Consider the following 14,997-nt stretch of genomic DNA (forward strand, 5'->3'; position numbering starts at 1 on the left):
AAGGATGGTACGTTTTGATATAAACCCACATTTCCTACTCAGAATTCCTCTTTATTGTGAAAACTCACATCACTGCAACTTCCCATCTTCACTTCCTCGTAGATGGGACTTCCGTCCCCACTTCCCTCCCTGTCACTAATGGCAAAAGCAGGTATCTGGACCAATAATCCAGAGACCTGGGCTAGAATTTTCCTGTCCTACCTACCAGGAATTGTACTGTAGAGCATGCAAAGGTCCACTGACTTTGGGCAGGAATTTCCAGCCTTGGGAACAGCGTGGCTGGGAATCTCCGCTCCCCCCCAGCGCCTGAATGGCAGATGGTGAGATTTGAATTAAGGGAAAATCTGGAATCAAAGGTCAAACGATGGCCATGAAACCATTGTCGATTGGTGTAAAGACCCATTTGATTCGCTGATGCCCTTTAGGGAAGGAACTCTGCTGTCCTTCATGTGATTTCAGATCCACAGAAATGTGGTTGACTCTCAAAATGCTCTCTGAAAACAGCCCAGCTACTCAGTTCAAGAGCTATTTGATTTGGGCAATAAATGCTGGTCCATACAGTGACATCCACACCCCATTAATAAATAGAGAAAAATGTGTGTAAATAATTTGATGAATGACACTGACAAATGCATAATTTATGGGTGGCAACGTAAATGACACCTACTGGAGATTCCATCCACAGTTTATTTTAACTATGAATGCTCAGTCTGCCTGTATAGGCCAGAGGCTCTGGCATTTGTGAAACCTACTCTCCTACCCAAAGCTGCAGCATTGGCAAATTTAGCAACCATACCTTTTGGTCCCTTCATCCATTTACATAAACTGTAAAATGTTGAGGCCCATCACTGATTCCTGTGGCACGAATCTCAGTATATCTTGTTAACCAGGAAGTGACCCATTTATGCCAACTCTGTTTCCTGTTAGCTACCTCACAAGCTTTCGGGGTTTGTCCCTTCGTCACCTGACAAAAGGGACAAACCCCGAAAGCTTGTGAGTTTACTATCAAATAAATCGGTTGGACTTAAACCTGGTGTTGTCAGACTTTTTACTGTGTTTACCCCAGTCCAACGCCGGCATATCCACATCCTGTAAGCTAGTCAATCTTCCATCCATACCAATATGTTAACCCCTACACCATGAGCCTTTATTGTCTACAATAACTTGTGATGTGGAATCTTATCGAATGCCTTCTGGAAACCTACTACAGAACATTTATTGGATCCCCCTTCATCCACAGCACGTGCGACTACTTCAAAGAACTCGAATAAATTGGTTAAAAATGATTGCCCTGTCACAAAACTATGTTGACTCTGCCTTATTATCTTGAGTGCATCTAAGTGCTCTGTTGTACCCTCTTTAATAATAGCTCCTGACATTTTCCCTGTCACCTGACTGACCTGGATGGCACAATGGTTAGCACTGTTGTAGAGACCCAGGTTCGATTCCTAGCTTGGGTCATTGTCTGTGTGGAGTCTGCACATTCTCCCTGTGTCTGCATGGGTTTCCTCCAGGTGCTCCATTTCCTCTCACAATTTGAAAGACGTGCTGGTTAGGTGCATTGGCCATGCTAAATTCTCCTGCAGTGTACTCAAACAGGCGCTGGAATGTGGTGACTAGGGGATTTTCACAGCAACTTCATTGCAGTGTTAGTGTAAGCCTACTTGTGACACTAATAAATAAAGTCTAAAAAAAATTGTCGTTTCCTGCTTTCTGTCTCCCTCCCTTTTTGAATATTTATATTTTATACCAAAAATACCAAAATAAATGATGCCTCATTATATGAATTGTTAGACATCATTGTAAATACCAAAACAAATTACTTACAATAAAGCATATTTGTCAACCAATTATTGCATAATATTAATTTCCCTTCTTTTTCAATTGCAACATTAACTAATGGACACAGTCAGTTCACAGTGTTAATAAAGCATAAGAATATAACAAAGGATGGAACAAAGTCATTAAGTTGTCAAACTCATTTCTGCCAAATCTGTCACTGTGAATAGTTTGGCAACAGATATCTTAAGATCTTGCCACTTCACTCTCCCCTCTGCCAACTCCCCACAGCTGTCTGGATATTTTGAAAAGATCATGTACAGATTGACTAGCATTGCGCCTTTTATAGAACAATCACTCTCCAGGGGAAATATCACAGCAGGTTCCTCCCTGTCCCTGAAGCTAAATCAAGCACAATTCCACAACTGCAGCTAATCTTTTGGCCTGTGGATACATGACGTCGCAGAGGGTCAGTTCTATCAACTACCTCCACCTGCCTATTTTCCCTGATAGCCTCCAGAATAGGGGTGGCATGGTGGCACAGTGGTTAGCACCGCTGCCTCGCAATGCCAGGGACCTGGGTTTGATTTCTGGCTTCGGTCACTATCTGTGTGGAGTGTGTATGTTCTCCCCGTGTCTGACTGGGGACTAGTTTATTTGTCTGACCAGTGGCAGGTGACATCATCTGCTTTCTTGTGTTTTAAGATGACTAAACAAATCTTCAGATTGTCAGCTTTTGATTGCCTGAACTTTCTCAGCCATTTATATCCCAAATTTTTTGAGATTGCTTCTACATAGAACCATAGCCCAGAAGGGGGCCATTTGGCCCATCGAATCTGACCTGACAACAACCCCACCCCGGCCCTATCCCCGTAACCCCTCATACTTACCCTGACACTAAGGGGCAATTTAACATGGCCAATCAATCTAACCTGTATATCTTTGGACCCTTCATGTTTACCCTGACACTAAGGGACAATTTAGCACAGCCAATCAACCTAACCAGCACATCTTTGGAGTGTGGGAGGAAACTGGAGCACCTGGAGGAAACACACACAGACACGGGGAGAACATGCAAATTCCACACAGACGGTGACTCGAGGCTGGAATTGAACACGGGTCCCTGGCATTGTGAGGCAGCAGTGCCAACCACTGTGCCACCATGCCGCTCTCCAAAATGGACGCTGAGAGCTGAGTGGAGAGGAAGACAAGTGAAGGATTCTACATTTATTTTTAAAAGGAAAATGGTTAGTATATAAAGATTAGTCTAGACTAAATATCAAACAATAAAATAATAGAAACCAGGTTGGCTGGGTCAGGCTGCAATGCCTCGGCCTGTTCGGAAATAACAGAAATCCGTAACAAAACATGGAGAAAGGGAAGACAGATATAGAATCATTTAGATTTAATTAAACTTGCTCAAATGTTTACTTTTGTCATTGAGGGTTAATATTAAAATAAATCAGGTTATTCCAGCCTATCAGTGGCTTCATTATCATAAATTAGGTTTCAGCATCCCAACATGTGAGCCAAAATACGCTTCTTAAAATACGTAGCTTGAGAAACTGGAATTTTACTGAATGTCCCATCAATTAAGGGGTTAAAAGCCGATTGCCCAAACAACGTCCTCAATCTCTGCCACCAGATTGGCTACAGCTGATGCACATTAGTCTCTTTCTGAAAATGTAAACAGCAACTGTCTGAGTGGAGTATGCATGTCCTCCCCATATCTGCGTGGGTTTCTACGAACAACACCTTTCAACTGACTTGAGGGCCGGAATCTTACCTCCACACCACAGAGAACAGAGATTTGTCTGGCCGCCAAATTCCCTGACGTCGCTGCAGCGGGAGCATGGTGACATGAATGGATGGCAAAATCACGCCTTATTCCAGAAATCATTATCAAAATGTTGGATAATCCAAAATTCCACACATTTTGTAAACATCTTGCAAGGCATTTCCAAATCATAAGGTTTATTAGGTAATTACTGACCAAATGTAGGATCGTATTTGGTTCTTCAAACTGCGACTTGACTGTGGATGTGCAATACCTACTTAAACACTGAAAGCGTTCCTTCATTATAACTGGCAGCTAGCAGTTCCAAACACCTTTATTGGGTTCGAAGGACCTACCATCAGCTAAACTTACAGCCAGCATTATTACAAAAAGGAGCTCATTTGCCAAACCCCATTTGCAATTCATCCAAGGATCTGCCCTGTCATTCTTTCTGACGAGCTGGAGAACACTAAGATAGTGGCATGCTTTCCCATCTGGATTTAACGTTAATTCTGCGTTGAAAAGTCTTCTCTTTTGGCAGTCAGAATCCACTGCCACAAGATTAATGACAGAGGATTCCATATATATTAATGGTCCCAAGTGGAAGCTGCACAATTCCCACTGGCAAGATGGATATGTGAATTTTATGCTAATTTACTGCAGATATCAGGCTTTTATGGGGTCTCCAACTTTCAATTGCAGTCCAGTAAATGAATATTTCTGTTAATCATATAACTGCTACAGTGCAGAAGGAGGCCATTCAGCCCATTGAGCCACACTGACAACAGTCCCACCCAGGCTCTATCCCCGTAATGCCATTATTTACCCTGCTAGTCCCCCGACATTAAAGCACAATTTAGCATGGCCAATCCACCTAACCTGACTATCTCTGGATGTGCTCGCAAACCCTAAACATCTAGCTAACAGATAGAAAATCCTATAAACGAGAGCATCCATCAACCCTCGAGGATATTGTCCCATGCTGGTGAACGGGACAAGGAGTGCCAGGAGCAACCGCTGTACTTCCCTAAATGGGCATTCTTTATGTATGGGTGTACACCATGAGTGCCAGGACCATTTCAACCCACCAGAGTAGAACCCAATCTTTATCCATGCAGCAAGGGTCGATAGATAATAATTATGACTGTCATGTATTTTCAGCCTCCCTAGTCAGTATAGACACTGAACCCAGTTTTGATGCTCCCATTTGTTATGATACTATGATCAGCTGACCCAAGCACAGAGAAACTGAACATAGATAACGCCTGGTGATAGAATCCATACAGTGCAGAAGGATGCCAATGGAGTCTGCGCTGTCTCTCGGACAGAATATTTTACCCAGGCCCCTTCCCTCATCCCTTAACCCCAGACATTCTGTGGGTTTCCTCCGGGTGCTCTAGTTTCCTCCCATGGTCTGAGGATGTGCGGATTGGGTCGATTGGCCATGTTCGAGTTGCCCCTTGGTGTCCTGAGATGTGTAGGTTCGAGGGATTAGCGGGTAAAAAACGTGTAAGGATGGGGGGGTAGGGCCTGGGTGGGATTGTGGTCGGTGCAGACATGATGGGTCAGATGTCCTCTTTCTGCACTGTAGGATTTCTATGATTCCGAATCCATCTAACCCACACATCTTTGAACACGAAGGGGCAATTTACCATGGCCAATCCACCTCACCGACACATCTTTGGAGTGTCGGGGGGGGAAGCTGAAGCATTCGGAGGAAACTCATGCAGACCTGGGGAGAACGTGCAAACTGCACATCGACAGTCATCCAAGCCTGGAATTGAACCCAGGTCCCTGCTGCTGTGAGGCAGCAGTGCTAACCACTGTGCCAGTGTGCTGCCCTTGATCCATGTAGCTCAGAAACTGAGTGGATGATTCTCTCAGTCACTGAACCGTTAGAGAGCTGCAGATTCCATTATCTTTCAAAGTTTGTATTTAAAGTTACGCCCAGTGTAATTTCACCATCATTTTCCCATTGCCGTGTGTGCTCTCTGTATTTCTGTATTTTCATCCTCATGTGGGTTGGCAGCTGTGGTAATGTTTTTCACATTTCCATAGCTGCAATGTCGCAACATCTTAGTGACGGTTTTCTCCTTTGTTCCTGTTTTCAGAAGTGTAGAAAAATACTTTAAAGTCTAATTTTTGAAAGCTAACTATGACCCAAGAGTCTGACAGTCCAAATATGTGGTGCCTTCAGATACTTGAGTGCATCACTGTCCCGAAACCCACTCGTGACATTTGAGTATCACACTCTTACCAATCAGCAGCATTTGCCAAGTTTACTTCAAATATCAACACAGGAAGCATATTTCACAGAGGCATTTGATGTCTCCTAATCATCCACAAATACGTAACATAGTAATGTACACTAATGTTTTTCAAGTTCTGACTTACAGTTAATATTGCTGCTTAAAGTCTCACTCAAACACATTTCTTTGAAAAAAATTTGCTCCGCTGTTGGAATTTTCTCCCTTTTGTTTTAATATCAAACTGCCTTTAAAAGAGAACGATAGCAGAGAAATATTGTAAGTGCAGGTGTGCGCTTTTCTCTGGTACTGAACCTTTCAAACCGCTATAGATCCCTGGGATTCACATCCACAAATCATTACATCATAGAATCCCTACAGTGCAGAAGGAAGCCATTCGGGCCATCAAGCCTGCACCGACCACAATCCCATGCAGGCCCTATTCCCATAACCCCATGCATTTACCCTGTTAATCCCCCTGATACTAAAGGGGCAATTTGGCATGGCCAATCAACCTAACACACCCATCTTTGAAGTGTGGGAGGAAACCCATGCAGATATGGGGAGTTTGCACAGTCACCCCAGGCCAGAATTGAACCTGGGTGGTTGGCACTGTGAGGCAGCAGTGCAAACCACTGTGCCACCTTAAATGGGCAGTTTGCTGATCCTTGTTCAATATAATGAGAGCCCGTTGCATATGTGACGACTACATTCATCGCTCCAGCACCTCTTTCCTGTGTTTGAGACTTATCCAGATTACCTTTTGCCTGAACACTACACACAGATGTTTACTGTTCCAGCAAAAGGTAATCTGGACATCTGGCTACCTCAGGCAACACTGGTCATAAGTAACAGCAAAAAACTGTGAATGCTGGAAATCAGAAATAAAAACACAAAATGCTGGATAAACTCAGTAGGTCTGGCAGCATCTGTGGAGAGAGATAAACAGAGTTAACATTTTGGATCTAAGAGATCTTGGGGTTAACTCTATTTCTCTCACCACAGATGCTGCAGACTTGCTGAGTTTAACCAGCGTTTTTTTTTGTTTTTAATTTAGATTATAAACATATATTTTCTAATGTTTTTGTGTGAAGAAATTCAATATCGTTTATTAAAAGGATGCTTCAATCTGAAGACACAAATCTATTTTATATCTAAAGAAGGCAAAGTTATAGATAACATCAGGTGGATGAATCACTCATAACAGTATTTTCTCCTCGAATCACATTTTTGTTGGAAAATTCCACTAAGTGTAATTTTTTTGTCATCTCTTGATAAGGAAACAGCGAAGTGGCAAACGGCTTATTCCCTTAAAAGGTGTCAACTGTGCTTCAAGCCCCATGTACTTGAGGCATCACGATTTCCTGTTTCTGTGCACCTTGCTGTAATGTTGGCTTATATTTCACTTCATGGGACTTTGTAGCAGTAATCACACAAAAACTACCGGGCATAGGTGCACTCACGCCAACCTTGGAAACGTAAAACAGCTTTAAAAAAAATTACGTGGCCCCCAAACAAATGAAGATCGGTTCTTTTCATAAACCTCTAAAGCGTGATGACAAGTTGCTACTTCACAATAAAGGGTGCAGATATAGCCAACATGCCTTCACTGGTAATAGAGGGCAAGTTAGCAGAAATTATCATAAAATCCCTAATGCAGAAGGAGATCATTCGGCCCCTCAAGCCTGTACGACCCTCCAGAGCATCTTACCCAGGCCCTATTCCCATAATCCCACAAATTTACCGCACTAATCCCCCTAATCTACACATCTTGGGACACTAAGGGGCAATTTGGCATAGCTAATCCATGCACATCTTTGGAGGAAACAAGAGCACCCTGAGGAAATGCCCACAGACACAGGGAGAATGTGCAAACTCCACACAGTCACCTGAGGATGGAATTGAACCTGGGTCCCTGGCACTGTGAGGCAGCAGTGCTAACCACTGTGCCACCCTGCTGGTGAACACAGTTAAAAGTATGAAGGGGAAATATTCAAACGTTGAAGGTGCTAAATTAGTGAAGTGTTTCTGAAGATGGAGCCAGGAGGCAAGTTGTCTCAGAAAGTTTGAGGGGGTGAATTTTGGTGGCTCCTTCAGGCTGTAAAGAATCTCTGAGGTACCAAAATGGGTTTTCAGCTGAAACAACAGTTTCACCCACATTTAGTGCAAGATGCCATCTTAGTAAAGGAGTTGAAGTTTGCCTTAAGAATGGCCATTTGGAGAGATGTTAAGAGGCTGATTGCTACATTAATTGCCTCATTAACAAGGCTGCAAGGCATTTTGCTGGATAACTCTTCAACCAAGACCTCCTCCCAATAGCAACCAGCTGACTGAGAATAAACAAATTCATAGCGAGAATTCCTGGTGCTACTTAAAGGTAAATCACCTCTGCTGGAGGTTTGAAGTTTTTGAACTTTAACTTTTGGAATCATTAGCTGTTTTTCTAGGAAACTTAGTTGAGGCTTCAGCAACACCCCTTCAACAATTATTCTGGGAATTCTCTGAGGACTTCACCTAAAAGGAGTGTGTTGTGAGTCACTAGGAGAAAAGGAACGCTTGGTCATGGGAAACTAGCTGGGAGTCCCCTCTCTCCCCCCCCCTCCCTCACTCCCACCCATCATGACTATGAAAACTGCATGTAATCAACACTTGTTTTAGTACCTTATGACAAGACCAAGTGATGGTAATTGGCAATTGGGATCAAGATTGTATGCTAAAACCAGATTGCAATACACATGTGTCTCACTGGCACTCCTTTGCACACTTTGAATAATTAATACCTGAATCTTTACAAAGGAAATTGTACATTTTGGTTGTTTTCAGCACCTGTATACTTTATAATTGATAGAAAGGATAAGAAAATAACATTTAGATATTAAAGATGCCAAGGAATATGGGGATAGTGTGATAAAAATCACATTGAGGTAGCAGATCAACCATAATCAGGTTGAATGGCGAAACAGGTTTGAGGGGCTGAATGGTCTCCTCCTCTATTTCCGATGTTCCTATTTGGAAGCTAAAACAGGCAAACCAAATCATCCCAAAAGTTCCTTTAACAATTATTTTTCCACATGAGCTTTTTTTCATTCATTCATGAGATGTGGGCATTGCTGGCGGGGCCAGCATTTATTGCCCATCCTAGTTGCCCTTGAGAAAGTAGTGGTGAGCACCTTCTTGAAACACAGTAAGTGGTCGCACAACACCAGATTAAAGTCCAACAGATTTATTTGATAGCACGAACTTTTGGAACATTACCCCTTCATCAGGTGAGTTACGAGGGGCAACGCTCCAAAAGCTTGTGCTACCAAATAAACCTGTTGGACTTTAACCTGGTGTTGTGAGACCACTTACTGTGCCTAACTCAGTTCAATGCCAGCAACTCCACATCATTCTTGAAACATTGCTATCCATGTGTTGTGGGTTGTCTCACAATGCCGTTAGGGAGGGAAGTCCTGGATTTTGACCCAGTGACTGCGAAGGAATGGCGATATATTTCCAAGTCAGAATGGTGAGTGACTTGGAGAGGAACTTGCAGGTCTTCCACAGCCTCAGAACACAGAGGTATTCTATCCTATCGAGACCAGGTGCCTCTCCACCTTGCCATTCTTTCACATTCTGACAGTCTCCTTCTTCCAGGCCAAGCTTGCATTCTCCCCACCTATTGCCCCTTAGTCAATGATGACACTCTCCCAATTCCTAAAATCCCAAACTGTTGCTCCCAGCTTCTCTCATGCCCCTATCCAACCATTCCCAACTTCAGTCTTTCCTTGCTTCATTTTTCCATTCCATCTCCCTTGCTCTAGGATTTTCTTCTTCTCTCCACTGCCTCCTATCTGCTCATTACTGCCATTTGCTTCTTTCCTTTCTGCTTTGTTGGCCATTATTTTCCCCTTCTTCTCTTCATTACCATCCATTCCACTCTCCTTCCTCTTCCTCACATTTCATGACCATTCATTTATCCTTCCTCTGCTCTTCGTTGCCACAGTTTTCCCTTCTTTACTTTCCCTCCAGTGCTTCTCTAACCCAAGTCTTATTGCAAATAAAAGGAATTCTAGTTTTAGTACCTACTGAACGCTGTCCCATTAATTGAGAGTGGCCAGAATCCCTCGATAAGCCAGACATGACGAACAGCACTGAGGAGAATAGAATGGTGCCAGTTTTGGTACTGGTTGGTATTAGTCTCATAAAACGTAGAGGTCTCAAACTGAACCTTAGCATGGGATCCCCACAAGGCAAATATTGCTCCTGCTTCTTCCTTTGAAAGCTATGGGTCTCCCTAATACCTAAAAATGAGGTGTTAGTTTAAGATGAATTATTCAGGTGGGGCAGAAAACTAGGATGGTAGTTTGATAACTCAGGATTTGCATGGGGAATTCCTGACTGACCTCCCATTAGGACTTGCAGAATACAAGTTCCCAGTTCCCATGAGTCCTACCGAGAGGTCAATCAGGAATTCCCCATGCAAGTCCTGGAAATTATCAGAGATAGCTTCTCCCTCATCAAATGCTTCTCCATTGTAGAAAACAATATGTTGAAAATAAAGCAGATTTCCTGGGAAAGAAGTGGTCAGACAACAAAAATTAAAAAACTTAATATTGCCCCCACCTGTACATTTTCCCTCCTTTTCCTCATTCTACACATGCTAGAGGTTTAAAGCTTATTTATTATTGTCACAAGTAGGCTTACATTAACACTGCAATAAAGTTACCGTGAAAATTCCCCAGTCGGCACACTCCGGTGCCTGTTCGGATACACTGAGGGAGAATTTAGCATGGCCAATTCCCCCAACCAGCACATCTTTCATACTGTGGAAGGAAACCCATGCAGACACGGGGAGAACGTGCAGACTGCACAGACAGTGACCCAAGCTGGGAATCAAACCTGAGTCCCTGGCATTGTGAAGCAGCATTGCTAATCACTGTGCCACTGCGAAGGCCCCTTAACTCATCCCAGTGACTATTCTTTTTATACATATGGCTCCATAATGCATGTTGGCTGTTATTTTGGATACAAAGGATCTCAGAGAAAAGCAGAGCCTATTCTAATGTGATCTACATTCATTTGCACTTTCCAGCAGCAATCACATGAGTATGATCAGGAGCCAGAGCTGTGGCTGATCTTCTCCCTTTCCAAATTCATATTGGTGCACATAAAAGGAAGGGAATCGACTTATAAATGTTCTTAAAGAGGTTTAATGTCCCAATGCAAGCAGCAAGGGTGGCACAGTGGTTAGCACTGCTGCTTCACAACACCAGCGAGCCAGGCTCAATTCCTGGCTTGGGTCACTGTCTGTGTGGAGTCTGCACGTTCTCCCCATGTTGGGGTGGGTTTCCTCCGGGCGCTCCGGTTTCCTCCCATAGTCCAAAAGATGTGCGGGTTAGATGCATTGGCCATGCTAAATTCTCCCTCCGAGTACCCAAACAGGTGCCGGAGTGTGGCCACTAGGGGATTTTCACAGTAACTACATTGCAGTGTTAATGTAAGCCTACTTATAACACTAAAAAATAAACTTCAAACAGTTTCAATTTTACAATTAGATTATGTCCACTTACATCTATCATTATATTATTATCCTGTTTTTAGGAACATAAGAGAAATAGGCAAACTCAGCCCTTCAAGCCTGCTCCATTATTCAATCAGATCACGGCTGATCTCTGGGATCTTTATGTTTCCACCTAGCTATAAAATGTTTGCTATTTTTAATACTCAGCACCATCTTAAACTCAATCAACATCACAGAATCATAGGATACCTACAGTGTAGAAGGTGGCCATTTGGCCCATCAAGTCTGCACTGACCACAATCTCCGCCCAGCCCCTACTCCCGTAACCCCACACAGTTACCCTCCTAATCCCCTGGCACTAGGCTCAATGTAGCATGGCCAATCAACCTAACCTGCACATCTTTGGACTTTGGGAGGAAACTGGAGCACCCAGAGGAAACCCATGCAGACACGGGGAGAATGTGCAAACTCCACACAGACATTGACCTGAGGCCGGAATTGAACCCAGGTCCCTGAAGCTGTGAGACAGCAGTGCCACTGTGCTGCCCAAAATCAATTTGGCCCATTGAGCCTTTACCAACAACAATCCCACCCAGGCCCTATCCCCGCAACCCCATATATTTACCCTGCTAATCTCCCTGACACTGAGAGGCAACTTACCCCAGCCAATCAGTTTAACCCACACATCAAAGATACTGGTTTTTCTTCAAATTATAATTTGAAGGGGAATGTTAGGACCGGAGGATTTGGGATGTTAATTTTAAACAGTTTGAAAGAAGGTGTAGCTCTGATTGCTGAAGAGTAAAACTCCAAACAAGAACAGAAAATGCTGGAAAATCTCAGCAGGTCTGACAGCATTTTTGCAGAGAGAATAGAGCTAGCGTTTCGAGTCTGGATGACCCTTTGTCAGGGCTGCAAACATACTGTTCTAACAATGCACTTTAGCCCCAAATTAAAGACACCATCCTCTACTGAAAGTGTGATGTCTTCACATTCTCTCTGCTAGTGGTTTTAAATGGAATTTCTAATGTAGTGCCAGCCATTGCTGAAAACATTTGTGCTTTAGGGACTGGATCAAGGCTGGTCACATTCCTGTTCTTTGTAAAACTAAATCAGTGAGAGTATAGGCAGGCTTGTGGCACAGTAGCACCCCTGCAGCAGGACCAGAAGCTCCAGGTCAGAGTCCAACATCAGGACTTGTTGGCCATGGAAAGAGCATTTATAACACGGTTCAACAGGCTGGTAAACAACCCAGAAATCCTTCCACCTCATCCCTCACCCTTCCCCAAAGGGTAAAAATCAATATGTTTATGAAGATACACTAAAAGAAAGTAAAGAATGTGCAGCTATCACAATTGGCCCAAACCTATCCTCACTCCAAGTTCAACTACATACACTTTCCAGTAAGGACTGTGTCCAGAAGGAAGAATTCTGTCTACATTTTTCCTCCCTTAGGTCAAAGCTGCTGAGATGAAGGGTAATACAGCCTAATTTCAGTCAGAATTCAGCAAAGCAGGAATATAAAGCAAAGGTAATCTCTGCTTACATAGGAACATAGGAATTAGGAGCAGAAGTAGGCAAATTCAGCCCTTCGAGTTTGCTCTGCCAATCAGATTATGTCTGATTTCTCCCTGGTCTCAAATCCACCTCCCCACCTGTTCCTCATATCCCCGTCTCCCTTTTTGTAATGCTTAGTGCCATACAAGTGCATCTTCCTCCCACTGGCATACAATTCCCCTTCACACATATTTGATAAAATTACAACTTAAATTACATGCAGTTGAAAAGCAAAGGCATAAAGTCTGCTAATGTAAATAATAATTCCCTGGTCCCAATTTCTCTTTGTGAACTGATGGTTCAGACCAAGGACATCTGTCGAGATGGCAGAACGATGACAGCTTGAATCTATTTCCTCCCACTGTTCATATCCCAGTCTTGTTTTCTTCCTTTTTTAGCAAATACTACATATCACAACCAGCTTAAAGAATATAAAGCACAGGATAAACAGATGAACTGGAAGAGTAAAGATTTCCTGACACGAGTTTCCATTTACTTATTCATAGTTCCTTTTTTAAAAAAGCATAACTACAACATTCATGTATGAATTGAAATTTCCCAGTTTTAATAAACTTTTAAAACTAGTAACCCCTGTACACCGTACACCCACTTACAGAACGTGGTGAAAACGCAAAAAGGAAAAAAAAACGGTTTTTAAAAAAATGTAACTCATGAACTGACTCCACCTATTTCTTTTGGTCTACCTAAACTAACTGTGCTGGTGGTCTAGAGTCAGTGCCAGATGCCACATGCCATTGGCTGCTGGTACAGTCTGAAGCATCACCTGATGGGGGTCTGACTCAAGATCTTCCCTGCTGATTAATTGGCCGATTTAGAGTGAAGGTCTAGTTCAAGTCTTTTTGACTGCGACCCAGCTCTTGCGATAAAGATGTGGTATTAGCAATAACAGTGACTGTGTTGCTTCGCAATACAATGTGACCACGAACTGCCTCCAAAGCAACTTAAATGAAACAACAGCGGCGAGCAAAGATACACCTCGATATTTAATATCCATATTCACAGTGAGAGATCCGAGTTATTGGTGAAGAATTAAATAAAGCCTCCTGTTATATAAAAAAACACAAATTTTCTCTTCCCAAATATCTTCTACCTACCGTTAGCCATACCTTTGGGCGATTGGGAAGCACATCCAGACCAGATTTTGTTCTTGCTTTCTTGCCCCTCAGTCCTATATTGTAAGGGCTGTAACTGCTTTTGCCAGGGCTTCGCTTGCTCAGCATGCTTCTCTCAAAATATTTTTTTCTATCTGTTCCTACAGTTCAAAAGCACCTCACTGAAAGCAAATCTCCCTCTGCCACAGGCAGGGCGGACAAATAAATAAACGGAGGCTAAATATTGGAGTGGAGAGGGGAAAGGTTCGGCTCAAAGTTGCAGTTAGCAGCCCGTTCATGACTTTTCCGCCCCCAGGACCTTGCCTTGCCTGCCTTGCCTTGACAGCTAATACTTGCAAAGCGCTGGCTGGCTATTTCGCAACCGCCCCGAAGATCATTTAAATACATTCATCTGAAGCAGGAGAGGATGCTTGCAACTTACAGATGTGCCGTGCGGTACAGGACTTCCTGTTCTGTTCTTTTTAGATATTGAAGGCGTTTTCATCAATTCCCTTTTCTTGCGAGAGAACATTTTCTCCGGCGACAACAAATGTATCTCTTTACCAGGCGCGCACACACAGAGACAAAATAGCCGCCTGTCTCTCTCGCTGGACGGTCCGATGCTGCAGACAGCCCCCCCTTTTTGCTCTCAGCGCCAGCGAGTGAAGTTACTAGCTGCTTAATTCCATCCAAACTTCGCAGCTCAGTCGCGCTGCGCTGAAACCGCAGCAATCAGTCAATGTGACAGTAACCACATTCCGTTACTTTGTTCTCTCCTCTCTGAGCAGCCCATGTGACTCCCAGCCACCCAGCCCATTGGTTTCTCAAAGCAGAAACATGCATGTTAACATGTCACAAATTCAATGGGTTACTCCCTCCATCTCAAGTTGGGTGGCGCCAGGTGCTACACACACCTCTACACCCTAGCTCTGACTGTAACACCCACACTCTGCACCCTCTCCTTTCCTTCCCTATGCACTGCATGCTATGTCTGAATCGTGCACAAGAAACCATACTTCTCAC

The 14,997-nt window shown here is 43.4% G+C and overlaps 1 protein-coding gene across 1 annotated transcript in view; it reads right to left on the minus strand.

Annotated features, from left to right (window-relative positions):
* The window catches only part of LOC145358478 (rho GTPase-activating protein 45-like), a 189,696-nt gene extending 175,005 nt beyond the window's left edge, over window positions 1-14,691 (minus strand). The window contains exon 1 of the mRNA XM_080212568.1: window positions 14,417-14,691. Coding sequence (XP_080068694.1) covers window positions 14,417-14,506 — 90 coding nt within the window. The 5' untranslated portion in view covers window positions 14,507-14,691. The remainder of the gene's footprint in view (window positions 1-14,416) is intronic.
* Between the last annotated feature and the right edge of the window lie 306 nt (window positions 14,692-14,997).

The sequence above is a fragment of the Carcharhinus amblyrhynchos genome, chromosome 26, assembly GCF_965287045.1.
Source record: "Carcharhinus amblyrhynchos chromosome 26, sCarAmb.v2.hapA, whole genome shotgun sequence".
In the NCBI taxonomy this organism is placed as follows: Eukaryota; Metazoa; Chordata; class Chondrichthyes; order Carcharhiniformes; family Carcharhinidae; genus Carcharhinus; species Carcharhinus amblyrhynchos.